Below are 14,196 nucleotides of genomic sequence, written 5' to 3'. Positions count from 1 at the left end.
TGGTTTAACATACAAAATCCCTTAAACGCATCTCCATCATTCCTCCAAATCATGTAACAAAGTTATTCACATATTTAATTACTTTCTTAATTCTTGTATCTATTTCTGGTATTTATTTATATCTTTTAATACCACTACCGCAGGAAATCAGCATTCGATTATACATATGTATACAGTGAGAGACCAAAATATGCGTATGCTTATTATATCGAAATAAAAACAGGAATATTTTCTGATTTATTATTATATTTATCTAAATCTGATTATGTATCATACATGAACACTAACATTAATAAATATATACAAACAAAATTTAATTGTATTACTGTATAACTTATAATGATATAAAATTTACACGATCGTAACAATTCACCAGGACAAAAGTGTACGAATACTTTTGTCTCTTACATGTCTCTCCATCCCGGAGGGGGAGCCCCCGGGTAGTGCCGGACTCTTACCGGCTAAAAACCCGCGGTGACTATCCTCAGGCACCTGACAAGGGACCGGGAACTGTAGTGAGACATCAAAGAGTATCCCGCCGCGCCTTGCCTTTTCAGGCCTATTCAGACTCATTCACACACACATTCATACTAATGTTTGATCTGCGGGAGCTTTCGTTTCGACCTCCGAGATGCCATGCGAGGATGCAGTCACCAGCCCTCACAGGCTGATGACCCCATCCGCGCATCCCATTCCAGTGGCTGCCTCTATCCGCCACCTGGGGACATGCCACGTAGAAGTTCACCTCCCCTACCGTCTGGATAACCAAACGGGTGCGAGGTATTCAATAGTATTGTGATTGCCATTGTATCGCCACTACACACTTGTCATTGTGTGAATGGAATGCGTGCAAAGGTAACTTTTAAGCTTTCTGTTTTTCCATTTTCCCAGGATCTCGTGTGAGCTTGGTCATCCTGTAAAACATTGGACCTCAGACCGTTTCGAGTTGGGTCCGGCGGGCCTCTTCACTTTTATTACCTTCTTTCGCCCGCGCTAAACTTTCTCTTCACTAAATATTTTCCAGTTTCATATTTCGATCTTTCTGCCCTCTCCCTCTCTTTTCTCTCCCTTTTTTTTTCTTTCTTTTGGGTAAGAACATGTATAAGTCTTAGTTATAAGCCAGAGTCCGTAAGACATTCTCCGTTAAAGACGAGTCTGTTGGACGCTGTCAGTAATACAGTTCGGTTTTGACAGTCGATTAGCCTGCGAAGTTATTACCACAGACGAGGTATGCGAGTAGACCTTCCACCTAATGTATATTTTCGGCCCGTTTCTCCGGAGCTCTAGAGCCCTATTACTATTTCTTTGTCTCCTCGCAACGTTGCCAACAGATTTAGAAATGAACACAAGAGGAAGTGAAACAGAAAATGAAATTACAGAAATTTTATTATTTTTTAACGGAATGAAAGCTGTACCGTCCATAATTGGACATTAATCGATTAATTTCATTGGAGTAATCAATAAGATTATTTAAAAATTTCAAGATTATTAAAATACCTAAGGATGTATCTCATTGATACGTACATCGCAAATCCTCTATTTTTTATTCTAAATTGTAATACATCATTGTTTGATGTATCTATTATTCTAAATTATAATACATCATCGTTTTTGATCCTCGTTTTTCGTTATTAATTTATTATATTTTTCCATTGATTTATCAGCCCCTTTGCTATATCATTTACCACCTTTAATTTTTTTACCATCTGTAGTTCTTTATCATAATTATTATTTACAATAGATGCACTAATAGAGACATTTATTACCAATAAAAGTATAAAACAAAAACACCTCTAAGTAACTAAACAACTCTGATACAGCCCTTGAAGTAGCAACGGAGCTACGTTTATGGAATTTTGCATGTAAAATGTAGGATCCCGAGCGCTTCCTTTTCCGTTATCGGGTCGAGCCCAACTATTTTACACACTATTTTTTTATAGATTGGAGTAAAAAATTTGGGGTTCGAAAAATGAGGACCAACCAAATATACATATAACCACGAAGATTAGCCGAAAGAATTTTCGAAATTGTATTCTACCTATCGAAAAAGAAGTTCCAACTCGAATTCGTGTCATCCATAACAGCACAAAAAGCGTTACAGGAAAACATACGAGCGATTTCACGTTAAATCATATAGGTGAAAAATTTATTTTCACCAAACTATTTCAAAGGATATCGCCAAATAAGGGGACCAAATGTACCCTTGAGCCGAATTTGACTCACCATAGATCCATTGATAGACCATCAAAATCAAAATTAATTCTGTGCCAACTTTCAACCCTCTATCATGTTCAGAATGGTAGTTACAGAGAAAACTCGGATTATCAAAATTGTGTCTATTTTCCGTATTTAATTGAGTTTGAAAATTACGTAAAATATGTCTTCAAGAATTTTTCCGATTTTTCGATTGCAAATTCTAGGCGTGAAAAATTAAAAACGCAAAATGATACGGATTTCGTATTAAAACTTTCGAGACACTAGATTTATATAATTAAAAAAATCAAAAACCGATTTTTTCGACGTTTTTCGCGTGGAAAAATAACTTACACTTTAAATTGTTGTATTCCCTTTAATAAATACAGTGAATCTCACAAATATTCGGACACTAAGGTATACTTGATTTTAATGGTTTATATCTTTGTCAATTATAGAGGAAATGAACTCGTTTCTTGTCGCTATCGAACTTGTTTCTTTCGATAGAATATTTATTGTACCACACAAATATGTGCAACATATTTAACTAACTTGATGTATATATAATAATATTATAAATGAAGTGAGATCACAGTCATCTTTTGAGTTACAAAAATATTCGGACACTATAAATAATTAATACTTCAGAAACTAAAATTTAACTTTTAATACTTACAGTTAGTAGCGTAATCATTTTGTTTTATCACATGTTTCAAACGTTTCGGCATACTAAATATAATTTTTTTAAGATATTGTACATTTCTTTTCTTCCACTTGTCTCGCAAACTCATTTTTAGGTTTTCCTTATTCTTTATCGGTGTTGTTCTCATTCTTCTGTTTAAATTATCCCATAGATTCTTTATAGGGTTAAGGTCTGAGAACTGAGGAGAAAGATGCAGAACTTTCAGACAATCATACAGTACTCTTGTACAATCCGAACTTTATGTTTGGGATCATTGTTTTGGTAGGAGCTTCTTTCAATGCCCATACTGATTGCACTCAGTGTTAAATTTTCTTTTAAAATATTTAAATACTTGTGTGTGCCGAAAATAACGTTTCCTCCGCTGTGCTTAACAGTGCCTCGTAAATTTTTCGGATTTAAAGCTGTATAACGCTTACGCTATACCATGTACTTATCGACCATCCGATCTCGATAAGATACATCAACGAAAATGACATCGTTCCACCATAACTCTTCTTTCCAATCCATATCTTTTGCGAAAGTTAAACGTCTTTTTCTATTTGTTTCACTTATGTACGATTCTTTAATACCTCTACATCGAGCAGAGCAGCAGGAAAACTTATTTTTCTTGAGGATATTATAGACAAACACAAGTATTTAAATATTATAAGAGAAAAGGGTATAGCCGAATAAGGGGGTCAAGTATGCCCTTGAACAAAATTTGACATACGATTTGACATCGATAGAGCATCAGAAAAAAACATTCTGTGCCAAATTTCAACCCTCTGTCTTGTTCGGAAGGGTATTTATAGGGTAAATTCGGATTAGCGAATTTGTGCCTATTTCCCCTATTTTATCGAGTACGAAAATTATGAAAAAAATCTGGTGCATTGTGGTTATCGAGATACGTGTTTGAGAATTTTTTCCGATTTTTCGATTCGAAATATTAGGCGTGAAAAATTAAAAACGCAAAAAAATGCAGAAAATTACCGATTTCGTATCGAAGCTTTCGAGACACTAGATTTATATAATTACTGTAAATGCATATTGACATTGGTTATGTCCCTGAATTTTTTCAGATTTTTTAGCAGGGTACGCCATAGTAGCAAAAATCAAAAACCGATTTTTTCGGCGTTTTTCTCGTGAAAAAGCAACTTATACAATGAACTTTTGTATTCCCTTTAATGGATAACTATATTTTATGGTTTTAAACAATTCTATGTTGAATAGAACGATGTATAGAATAGAAAAACAGAAATAAATAACCAAATTAAAGGTGTTATGCGCGTTATATTCAGAAGTATCAGCAGTATTTCCAAAAGATGCGACAGTGAGACAACCATGCTGCTCCCCTTTATAACTTTAACATAAACTCCACTGACAAATATATTACACCCCCCATCAAAGACTTACGTACCGAAAAAAACTACTAGATAAATAACCTCTCTAAAAGGAACTACATCACCGACGAAGCAAAAAACCTCCTTAAAACTTTAAAAAAGCTCCTAAAAAAACACCAGACAAAAAATAAAGCTGGCCTTCTAAGAATCAGTGAATAATCACTGGAAAAAAAAGATATCTAGCATATCTATAGACAAACCAAAAGATCTCTTCCCAAAAATAAATAGTATTTTTAAACCAAAAAATGTTAGCGGCACAGACACATTAAAAATCCCTAGTAACTCAGAACACATCATTCAAGAAGCGAATATCGACACTTCCACACTAGAAAAAGACAACAATGACAACTACATTATTAACAATCCAATAGAGAAATTAAACATTCTAGGAACTCACTTCCAATCAGTGCACACTCAAAATGACAACATGGGCAAAGAACAACTCTCGAATATCATTAAACTTAAAATAGACACACTAAAAGCAGAAATAGTAACCGATAGATCAAATAACAACACCATTTGTAACTTTTCACAGGAAAATACAATCAGACAACCCAAACGAACTCATAACGCCACCTAATTACTTCACATCCTTTGATAAATTAAATACTACTTTCCGAAAATTAAATAACAAAAAATCCTCTTGTTAAAATAGGTACGAGTTCGTGCAAAGGTTATGATAAAACCTTGTCTCGTACCCTTTAACGAAATATGGTCCGGATCACGAGGGATTGGAAATATGGGGGAAAGTGAATGTACAATTGATAATTTTCTTTCGCCTAGTCCAAGGGACTAGGCCGTTTATTTAAATGAAAATTCAAAAATAAAGAAAATTTATAGGAACAAACGAAGAAAAAGGAAAAGAAAAATACTGGGCGTCTTGCCCTTACGGCTCTCGTCTCGGTCTTCTGTAACAAAAGAGACCGAAATCCAGCTGTTAATAAAGGACAACGCTCGTCGCGTTGTCGGACTCGCTTTAATCCACTCGCTCCTTACTCCGTTTATTGTAAACTGGAGCGGGAATTTTCACCACAGCGATACGCAGCCGGGTTCGTGGACTGTAAAATATTTCAACGTTTCAGATTTTGGAAACGTTGAATTGCAGATGGGGAAGACGAGATTCTAATCTCGATCTTCCCACTGCTGCAGGCTTGGGTTTTGCAGGAGAGGACAACAAGTGGAGGTTGTCAACTCCGCGGTCCCTCGCCGTTCCCTGGTCCGTACGGGACCGGTGTGATGCAGAGCCTTAACTGCGCAGAAGCGACTGATTATTAAGGTTCTAACACCACGGTGCCCTTTGAACGTAGTTCTACGTCGAGTGTCCGTACCCACTGACGATCTGGAACCCACGCTCGAGCAGGTCGAAACCAGCCGAGATATTTACCCAGGGAATACCAATAAGGCTCCTATCGGGTGTTATCTCAAACTTTTGTTTCGACCCTGGAAAACGACGAACCCAACCCAGGGATTTTGCAACGAAGGCTCCCTATAGGTTGGGGTTTTGAACCGTGCAATAGCCAAACAGAGAATCAAGAAATTCTCTCGGTTCTCAAACACGACCACTGATTTCAGCAATACGTGTTTGTCCGTCACAACGGTGGCGATAATCAAGCACTGTTTAAGTGTAATCTGATTATATTCAGCCACCGATGGCGGGTTGTGAAAATTACTCAAATTATCGAGTAAATTTTCCCGTTCCTATGGTTCATTTACCGCGAAAATCGAGATATTCTCACAAAACCGTAGGGTACGAAATTCGACTTGGCGTGATTCTTTCGAATCCGCAGCAGTCTCTGTTTTGTACCGTTTCGGTTAAGTGGATCCACGATCGTATTAGACGAATCTAATTAATCGTATGTATCGATTCCGACAGATTGACGAGGTCGGCTCAGGAGATCCGCACTCGTCGAGAACCAGGTAGCAAGTGTTTCCGTGACATACCTGCTTAACCGTGGCCACGAGAGAAGGGAAATTTTCGTTTCGTGGCGCTGTCTGGTTTAAGCTGTCTGTCTCTTACTAATTTTGTATCCCCTCTGTAATTTCGGTGTAGTAACACCTGTTCTCTGGGAACCGTTACTAGGCCGATCGCGTGATTTGTGTCGAAAGTAAGTTTGTAGTTTTTCTACACGGTATTGCTCGAAACATATTACGCCGCAGAGAAGGCTCTGGAATGTCGCGTAAACTGAGAATAACCGTATAAGAAATGTCCTGCTTTTTCTATCGATCACGCGACGGTTTAACCGACGTTTTCAAACAACGAATTAACACGTTATTTAAACACCTCTAGTTTCGACAAAATTCCAAATATAGCGCTAAAACAACTACCACAGCAATATATTACCTACTACACAATAATATTTAACAACTGCCTTAATTGACTCTACTTCCCTCAAATCTGGAAGACAGCTAAACTAATAACAATAAAAAAGAAAAGGTAAAGAAGACAGTGACTCATCAAACTACAGACCCATAAGTCTGCTCCCAAACATTAGTAAAGTTTTTGAGACAATCATCTCCAACGTCATTAATAGTCACTGTTTCGAGAAAAAAATAATCCCAGAATATCAATTCGGATTTCGTTATAAACACTCCACCGTCCACGCATTGACCAAATTTACTTCAGACATTTGCTGGGCCAGAAATGCAGGCGACTGCGTTGGCGCCTGTTTTATAGATCTCGAAAAGGCTTCCAACACGGTTTGGCTAGACGGATTATTTTATAAATTAATAAAAAAACAATTCCCTAGGCAACTAATAAAAATGATTTAGCACATGCTCCACGACAAGCACTTTGTCGTATCCGAAGCGGATAACAAATCCTCAAAATTCTTTCCAATAAAAAACGGTTTGCAACAAGGAACGGTCAACTCCCCTACACTACTCAACATTTACACTAGCGACCTTTTACATATGTATGACCTTAACGATGGTAGCAATAAATGTGCAATAGCTTTCGCGGACGACCTATTAATTTACACAAAAGATAACAAACTTTCAACAATAAAAACAGACTAACAACAACTTTTTAATAAAATCCAGAATTATTTCCAAACATGGAAACTAAAAATTAACGCACTGAAATGCGAAACAATCTTGTTCAGACCATATACATATTGTTGCGACGGATTGAAGATGCATCGTTGCGGCAACGTGAAGGCTGTTCCGCAACGATGTGAAGCTGCCCCTACGAACGAGCGGATGCGAGATCCCGTGCTTTCCGGATTGCTGAGAAACCGGCAACGATTTGAAGAAAAAAACTACGATAGATCTCGTGGCGAACGAACGTATTGAAAGCATTGTCAATAAAGTTCATAGTTTGTGTTAACAGTTGTGTTACGTTGAATTTTTGTTGTGTTAATATGAGTTACTGGAAAAACGCCCCGCCCCGGCACAACAATATATTAAGAAACTCAGACGCAAACTCAGATGTAAAAGTACACTCAAAACACTTTTCCTTACACGTAACAAACAACCCAAATATTAAAGTGCCCCACAAAAAGGTAGTTCGCTACCTTGGTATCAACATAGACTTCAAATTAAACTATACACAACACGGAGCAGCCTTCACGTTGTCGCAACGATGCATCTTCAATACGTCGCAACAGTATCAACATAGACTTCAAATTAAACTATACACAACACATAAGCATACAGCTAAAAAAAGCACAGAAAGCCTTCATTATCCATAAAAGATTATTTTACTCTAAAGACCTGAACAAACAAGTGAAAATTCTCTGTTACAAACTGCTAATCAGGCCCATTTTAACATATGGATGTCAAATATGGTATAACATCAGCTCCAGTACCATGGAAAAAATTAGACTATTCGAAAGAAAATGCTTAAGGGTCTGCATAGGAAAACACAGATCAACCAAATCTAATTACACAAAATACATCAGCAACTACAAACTCTATGAGGAGGCAAAAATAGTTCGAATAGATTTATTTATTTTAAAACTAATTAGAGACCACTGGTCAAAAATAAACAGAATCATATCCAACTCACTAATATCACATACACTCTACCCCAACTCACAATATTTCACAAAAACCAGACATACAGGCTACACCCCACCAGAATCGTTTATCTACATGGTCGAAAAGGGCTTCATCCAAAATGAAAATAACGTCCCTCTAATCTACCACATTAATAGAAAAACGTCAAATAAGAAACTGCTATATGATAAAAGCATCAATGTAAACGATGAAAGTCTTAAATTCATCTATAGACTCTCATCCATAGACATAAAAGATAAACATCGAAAAAATGTACGCAAATACTGATGGTTAAACTAATTAAACCAGTATCTATCCCCCTTTCACCCACTTTACCTCCTACACATTAACCCAAGGTCATCCCCCTCTCTATCCCTTTATTCTCCCTCTTCTTGTCACTCTAGTATAGTTTTTAGTATGCCTTTTCTATGCTAAACTTAGGCGTAATAGATTAAGTCCCTTTACTTACTTTAGTTAAGTTTATTAAACGGCATTAAGTGCAATACATGAAATCCACACCGAAGACGACGCGTACTCAAATAGAGTTTTTAGTCTGTAAGAATTTATGTTCTTTAAGCCATGTTTTTCCTATTTCTATACGTTTAAGGATTCGTTGTTAAATTGTTTTATTTATTTATATATATCTCATAAGGCTTTAACAAAAAAAAAAGAAATGGTGTAGTGAGTAGAATGTTTGACTGTGGATACGCTGCAAATTTTCCGACGCTGATTTGCACCCCATTTGAAGCATATCTTTTTTTTATTTTATTAAGTATGTATTTTTTCAATTTTCAACTATATGGCAACGAAAATCTATTTAAAATATTTAAAAAATACTTTCACCTAAAATATACACAAAAACAATTATGGAGCAGGTTCTATTCTCTAACTGCGTATCATTAATACATAATTACGACAGCAACTATTCAAAAATAGCGCGTTATAAAAATAGTCGGATTATATTGTAGAATAGCATGCTTTTTTAACAATTCATTTGGAAAACGCTTAAATTCAAACGTTGGACTCTGTGATGAAATAGTAAACAAAATGTCAAGTCAACAAACGGAAAATACATTGACAATAGAAGTCGTGACAAAACACTGTGACAGACGAAAAGTACGTATCAATGATACGCAGTTAGAGAATAGGCCACCGGGGTCCTGGGGGCTCTGGCTTTCCCCAAATTATTTATAAAAAGGGCAACGTTCTCGCTCACTCTTGCATGGTGTATCTGGACACTGGACAGCAGGGTGGGCGGGAATGTTGCAAAGGGTAAAAAACGCCCTGTCAAGGTGACGACTTTGAGGATTGGCTTGACCAATCCTACCACCGGTTAACGCTACGCATTTTCGTCACCTTGGTAGGGGAAGCCGAGCTTAGATTAAGGATAACACTAAATTTTCGGTTTAGATTCGTTTGATCGAGCCTTACAACCTCGATTCGACTCTCCGCAAGTTTAGAAATATTGTTGTGCAACTAAAAAGAGCAACGGGCTTCAAGGTTATCGGTATTTTCCCAAACATCAGTTGAGTGGTCCTTCGAGCTTACGGTTAAGGGAACACAACAAGGGGCTGTTGTCATACGCACTGTCCGCGCAATACATAGCAAGTGGACATAGTGCTTCGTGGCCGAAACAATATACGAGAGTTGTTCTTTGCCCATGTTATCATTTTGAGTGTGCACTGTTTAGAAGTGAGCGCTTAGGATTTCTCGATATATTCCTAGCAAACGGCCCGTTCACCGATCGGGGTGAGTTATACGTCATTCGATTCGTCTAATTCAGTACATTATTGATATGCATTTCATTATCTGCGGAAATTCGATATTTTTACAAAGTAAGTTTATTTTAAAAAGTAAGGTTAAGTATATTTTGATAGGTTCACAAGTGGAAACAAGTGCCTGTCGTTACTGTGTTCAAAATGCCAAGTAGTCAAATGCTAATTTGTTAAACATTTATTGAATGAAATTTCTGCTATTTCTACTAATATCTCATTGAATAAATCACCATCTTCCTATTAGGTACATTTACTAAATACATAATGGCTCAGGTATCCAATGAAGTTGCTCTTATTGAAAATATAAAATATTGATAGTATTATATGTTATAAAAAAGATTAAAAAATGTGTGGTATGCCTCCAAGTGGTTTCAATTTAATTCGTGTAAGCATCAGTAATGGGATCTTTAAAAAAAAAAGATGGGTATAAACACCTCACCGTAAACCATAGTTTACATTTTAAAGACCCAAAAACAGGCACTCATACAAACACAATTGAAACTACATGGAGGCATAGTAAACATTTTTTGCCTGAATATTGTCGGTTAATATTTGCAATTTCACACGTTTTTTGTAACATATAATACCATAAATATTTTCTATTTTCAGCAAAAAAGATAATTTCATCGGGTATTTAAGCCATTATGTATTTTACAAATCTTACAAGCAGGGGAAGGATGATTTATTTAATCAAATATTAAAAGAAATTTCTGAAATTTCTTTTGACTCTGTAGAAAATGAAAATATACCAGATCTAGACAATAATAAAATTTAATAATAAAAAAAAGTTAAATCAACGCACTACATACAATTGTAATTTATTATATTGTCTACCCATAATCAGTGTCAGAGGGGGATGGCAACATTTTTTACTATTGCTGCATGTACTGTCTAACTATAAGTACTGTCTGAGTAGGTCTGGGTTATATGGGGGTGGGGGAGGGGGGGAAGTAATTGTTGCTGCACATACTGTCTACCTGATCGACTCATGAAAAGTCTATGCATAAAAAAATGATTTTTATGCATACACGTTCTACAAATTCCCATTTGACAATGTAGCATTATCAAATTAGATCAATCATTTATAATTTGTAACATGAACATAGCAACGATAGTCACTTGTTTCTGCCTGTGAACCTGTCAAAAAATGTACTTAACCTTACTTTTTACTGTAACTTTACGACAAGTTTATAAAAAAATAACGAATTTCCGCAGATAATGAAATGCATATCAATAATGTACTGAATTAGACGAATCAAATGACGTATAACTCACCCCGATTGGTGAACGGACCGTTTGCTAGGAATGTTCCCTTTTTTCGGTACGTAAGTTTTGATGAGGGGTGTAATATATATTGGTCGGTGGAGTTTATGTTAAAGTTATAAAGGGGAACAGCGTGGTCCATTGCTTTGGTTATGTTTTCGTTTAGTGAGTCTAAGAGCGAGTCTATTTCCTGGATTGATAGGTTTCTGTTGTTAGGTATGTCTAGGTTGGGGGAGGAGTCCTGTAGCATTTGTCTGTATTTGTTCCAATTTGCTTTGTAGAAATTAATTTTTTCGACTGGTGAGCTTTTGTCGAAGCAAGGGAGTGGGAGTTGGTTTATGGTGATTTGCATTTTTTGCGCTTTGTGATCACTATCGTAATCTATGCATTTCATTTTATCAGAAATTAAGTTTTGAAATGTTAGTCTATTATCTGCGAGGCATAAATCTAGATAAGAATGGCATCTTGGAAAAGAGGTGGTGTCCGTGCTACGTAAATCTAATTTATAAGTTATTTGGTTTCTTTGATGCCATGAATGGAGGCAAATATCCCTTACGTTGTTTATGTTGTTGCCCCAGGAGGTATGTTTGACGTTTAGGTCACCTGCTAGAACATAGTACAATAATTGCTTATGCTGTCTAGATGTATTTTCGCGAAAAGGCTGTTGAAGTCTTGAATGAATTCTTTATTGTGGCCTGCTGCTACATAAGCAGCAATGAAAAAGAATTTTATGTTGCCCGGTAAGTTTGTTTCTATTATTGTGGATTCTAGGCTGGAATTTTGTTTTGCGCCTACGTTGACAACTTTGAATTTTATGTCGTTTCTAACCAGTATGGCAGTTCCTCCCACCTGATTGGAGTTAGGTCTGTCGTTTCTGATTAGATTATAATCTTTAAAATAGAGTTTGTGGCTTGCGTTTAGTTTTGTTTCGCATAACAATGTTATGTCCAGGTTTTGTGATTCTATGAAGTCGTTTAGTGTGGTTCATCTTTCGTTAGATATAATAGTTTACGTTTATTACAATAACCTTTAAGGTTTTGATTTGAGTTTTACCGTTTACTGCGCGGTTGAATTTATCTAAAGGTCTATATCGAACATCTCAAGGTTTATGTTGATTTTGTCTGTGTTTGATTGGATTTTATCAGATATTTTATTTATGTGCCTGTTTATTGTTTTAGTAATTGTTTTTTCTAATTTTTCAAACAGGGAATAAGTGTTTAGTGTATCGTCTGTTGGGGGTTTGTTTGGATAGGGGTCGAGTCGTTTACCTGACTTTGGCGAGGGGTGTTGTTACCTGCGACCATTGAGCTGAAAGAAATCCTCTGATCTACCAGATTTTCTATGCTTTTGAGACGTTTTTTTTTTAGTTTATCTTGCTGGTCCCGTTTTTTGATTATTTTGTTTTTTATTTCTATAAGTTTTGGGCATCCCCTGTACGATGCGGGATGTCCATAATTTTAGCAACAGCAGTACGGCTGTTCTAGGTTTGCAGATCTGTCGTTATGGTTCATTCACTACAACATCGCACCTTTTGGAAATACTGCTGATACTTCTAAATATAACGCGCACAGTACTTTTAATGTGGTGACTTATTTTTGTTTTTCTATTCTATACATCGTTCTATTCAACATAGAATTGTTTAAAACCATAGAATATAGTTATCCATTAAAGGGAATACAAAAGTTCATTGTATAAGTTGCTTTTTCACGAGAAAAACGCCGAAAAAATCGGTTTTTGATTTTTGCTACTATGGCGTACCCTGCTAAAAAATCTGAAAAAATTCAGGGACATAACCAATGTCAATATGCATTTACAGTAATTATATAAATCTAGTGTCTCGAAAGCTTCGATACGAAATCGGTAATTTTCTGCATTTTTTTGCGTTTTTAATTTTTCACGCCTAATATTTCGAATCGAAAAATCGGAAAAAATTCTCAAACACGTATCTCGATAACCACAATGCACCAGATTTTTTTCATAATTTTCGTACTCGATAAAATAGGGGAAATAGGCACAAATTCGCTAATCCGAATTTACCCTATAAATACCCTTCCGAACAAGACAGAGGGTTGAAATTTGGCACAGAATGTTTTTTTCTGATGCTCTATCGATGGATCCATCGTATATCAAATTTTGTTCAAGGGCACATTTGCCCCCCTTATTCGCCTATACCCTTTGGTTTAAGGGCACATTTGACCCTTTTATTCGGCTATACCCTTTCTTCGCTTATTCGTCAACCGTTTATTAGTATCGACATCAATGCTGTATGCATGCGACAGTAACTTCTTTGTTTGTGTGAAGTATAATCTGTAACATTTATTGGAAGAATAATCGGGGTAAATATGTCAATTATTCGGACATTCCAGATAATCGGAACTCCACTGTATTGAGTTTGTCAAAAATTTTTTCACATGAAGAATATTGAAGAACCTTTTTGATTTTGAGTTCCCTGAATTAATAGAAAACATTAATGATCGTTGCGTTGTATCATTCGAATGAAAATAAAGCTGATATTTTTATAGTAACGTGATATTAATGTTTACAAAATTGCATACGGTTTTATAAATTATTAAATAGAACCATTATCGGAGTTTTATACAAATTAGTTTGGTTAACATACTTAAAAAATTATTAAATAATCACATATTAATATCAAAAACGTGTCGTTTGTAGCATGTGTTACGCTTAATTGGTTCAGACAATCCAGAAGTTCAAATCGCCGCTGCATCTACGATTCGAAATATTAGGAAACTTACACTAACAGCAGAAAAATTACACTTTAAAGAAACGTATGTATCACAGTTATTGTATATGTGATGTTATTTATTTACGTGCACATAGTATCTGTTAATCATATGCAATTCTCTTAATTAATTTGCCCTCTTTC

The 14,196-nt window shown here is 35.9% G+C and overlaps 2 protein-coding genes across 2 annotated transcripts in view; one reads left to right on the top strand and one right to left on the bottom strand.

Moving 5' to 3' along the window:
- Positions 1–14,196, bottom strand: part of Hbs1 (translation elongation factor EF-1alpha (GTPase) HBS1) — a 196,445-nt gene that overhangs the window by 142,948 nt on the left and 39,301 nt on the right. The gene's annotated exons all lie outside the window — the stretch shown is intronic.
- The window catches only part of Gudu (Armadillo repeat-containing protein gudu), a 118,519-nt gene that overhangs the window by 104,072 nt on the left and 251 nt on the right, over positions 1–14,196 (top strand). Inside the window, exon 9 of the mRNA XM_076763906.1 lies at positions 13,983–14,098. Within this exon, the coding sequence (XP_076620021.1) occupies positions 13,983–14,098 (116 nt within the window). The remainder of the gene's footprint in view (positions 1–13,982; positions 14,099–14,196) is intronic.

This window comes from Colletes latitarsis, chromosome 4 (assembly GCF_051014445.1).
Source record: "Colletes latitarsis isolate SP2378_abdomen chromosome 4, iyColLati1, whole genome shotgun sequence".
Classification (NCBI taxonomy): domain Eukaryota; kingdom Metazoa; phylum Arthropoda; class Insecta; order Hymenoptera; family Colletidae; genus Colletes; species Colletes latitarsis.
Note: the sequence above shows the minus strand (reverse complement) of the source record. Positions and strands in the feature narration are given on the sequence as shown.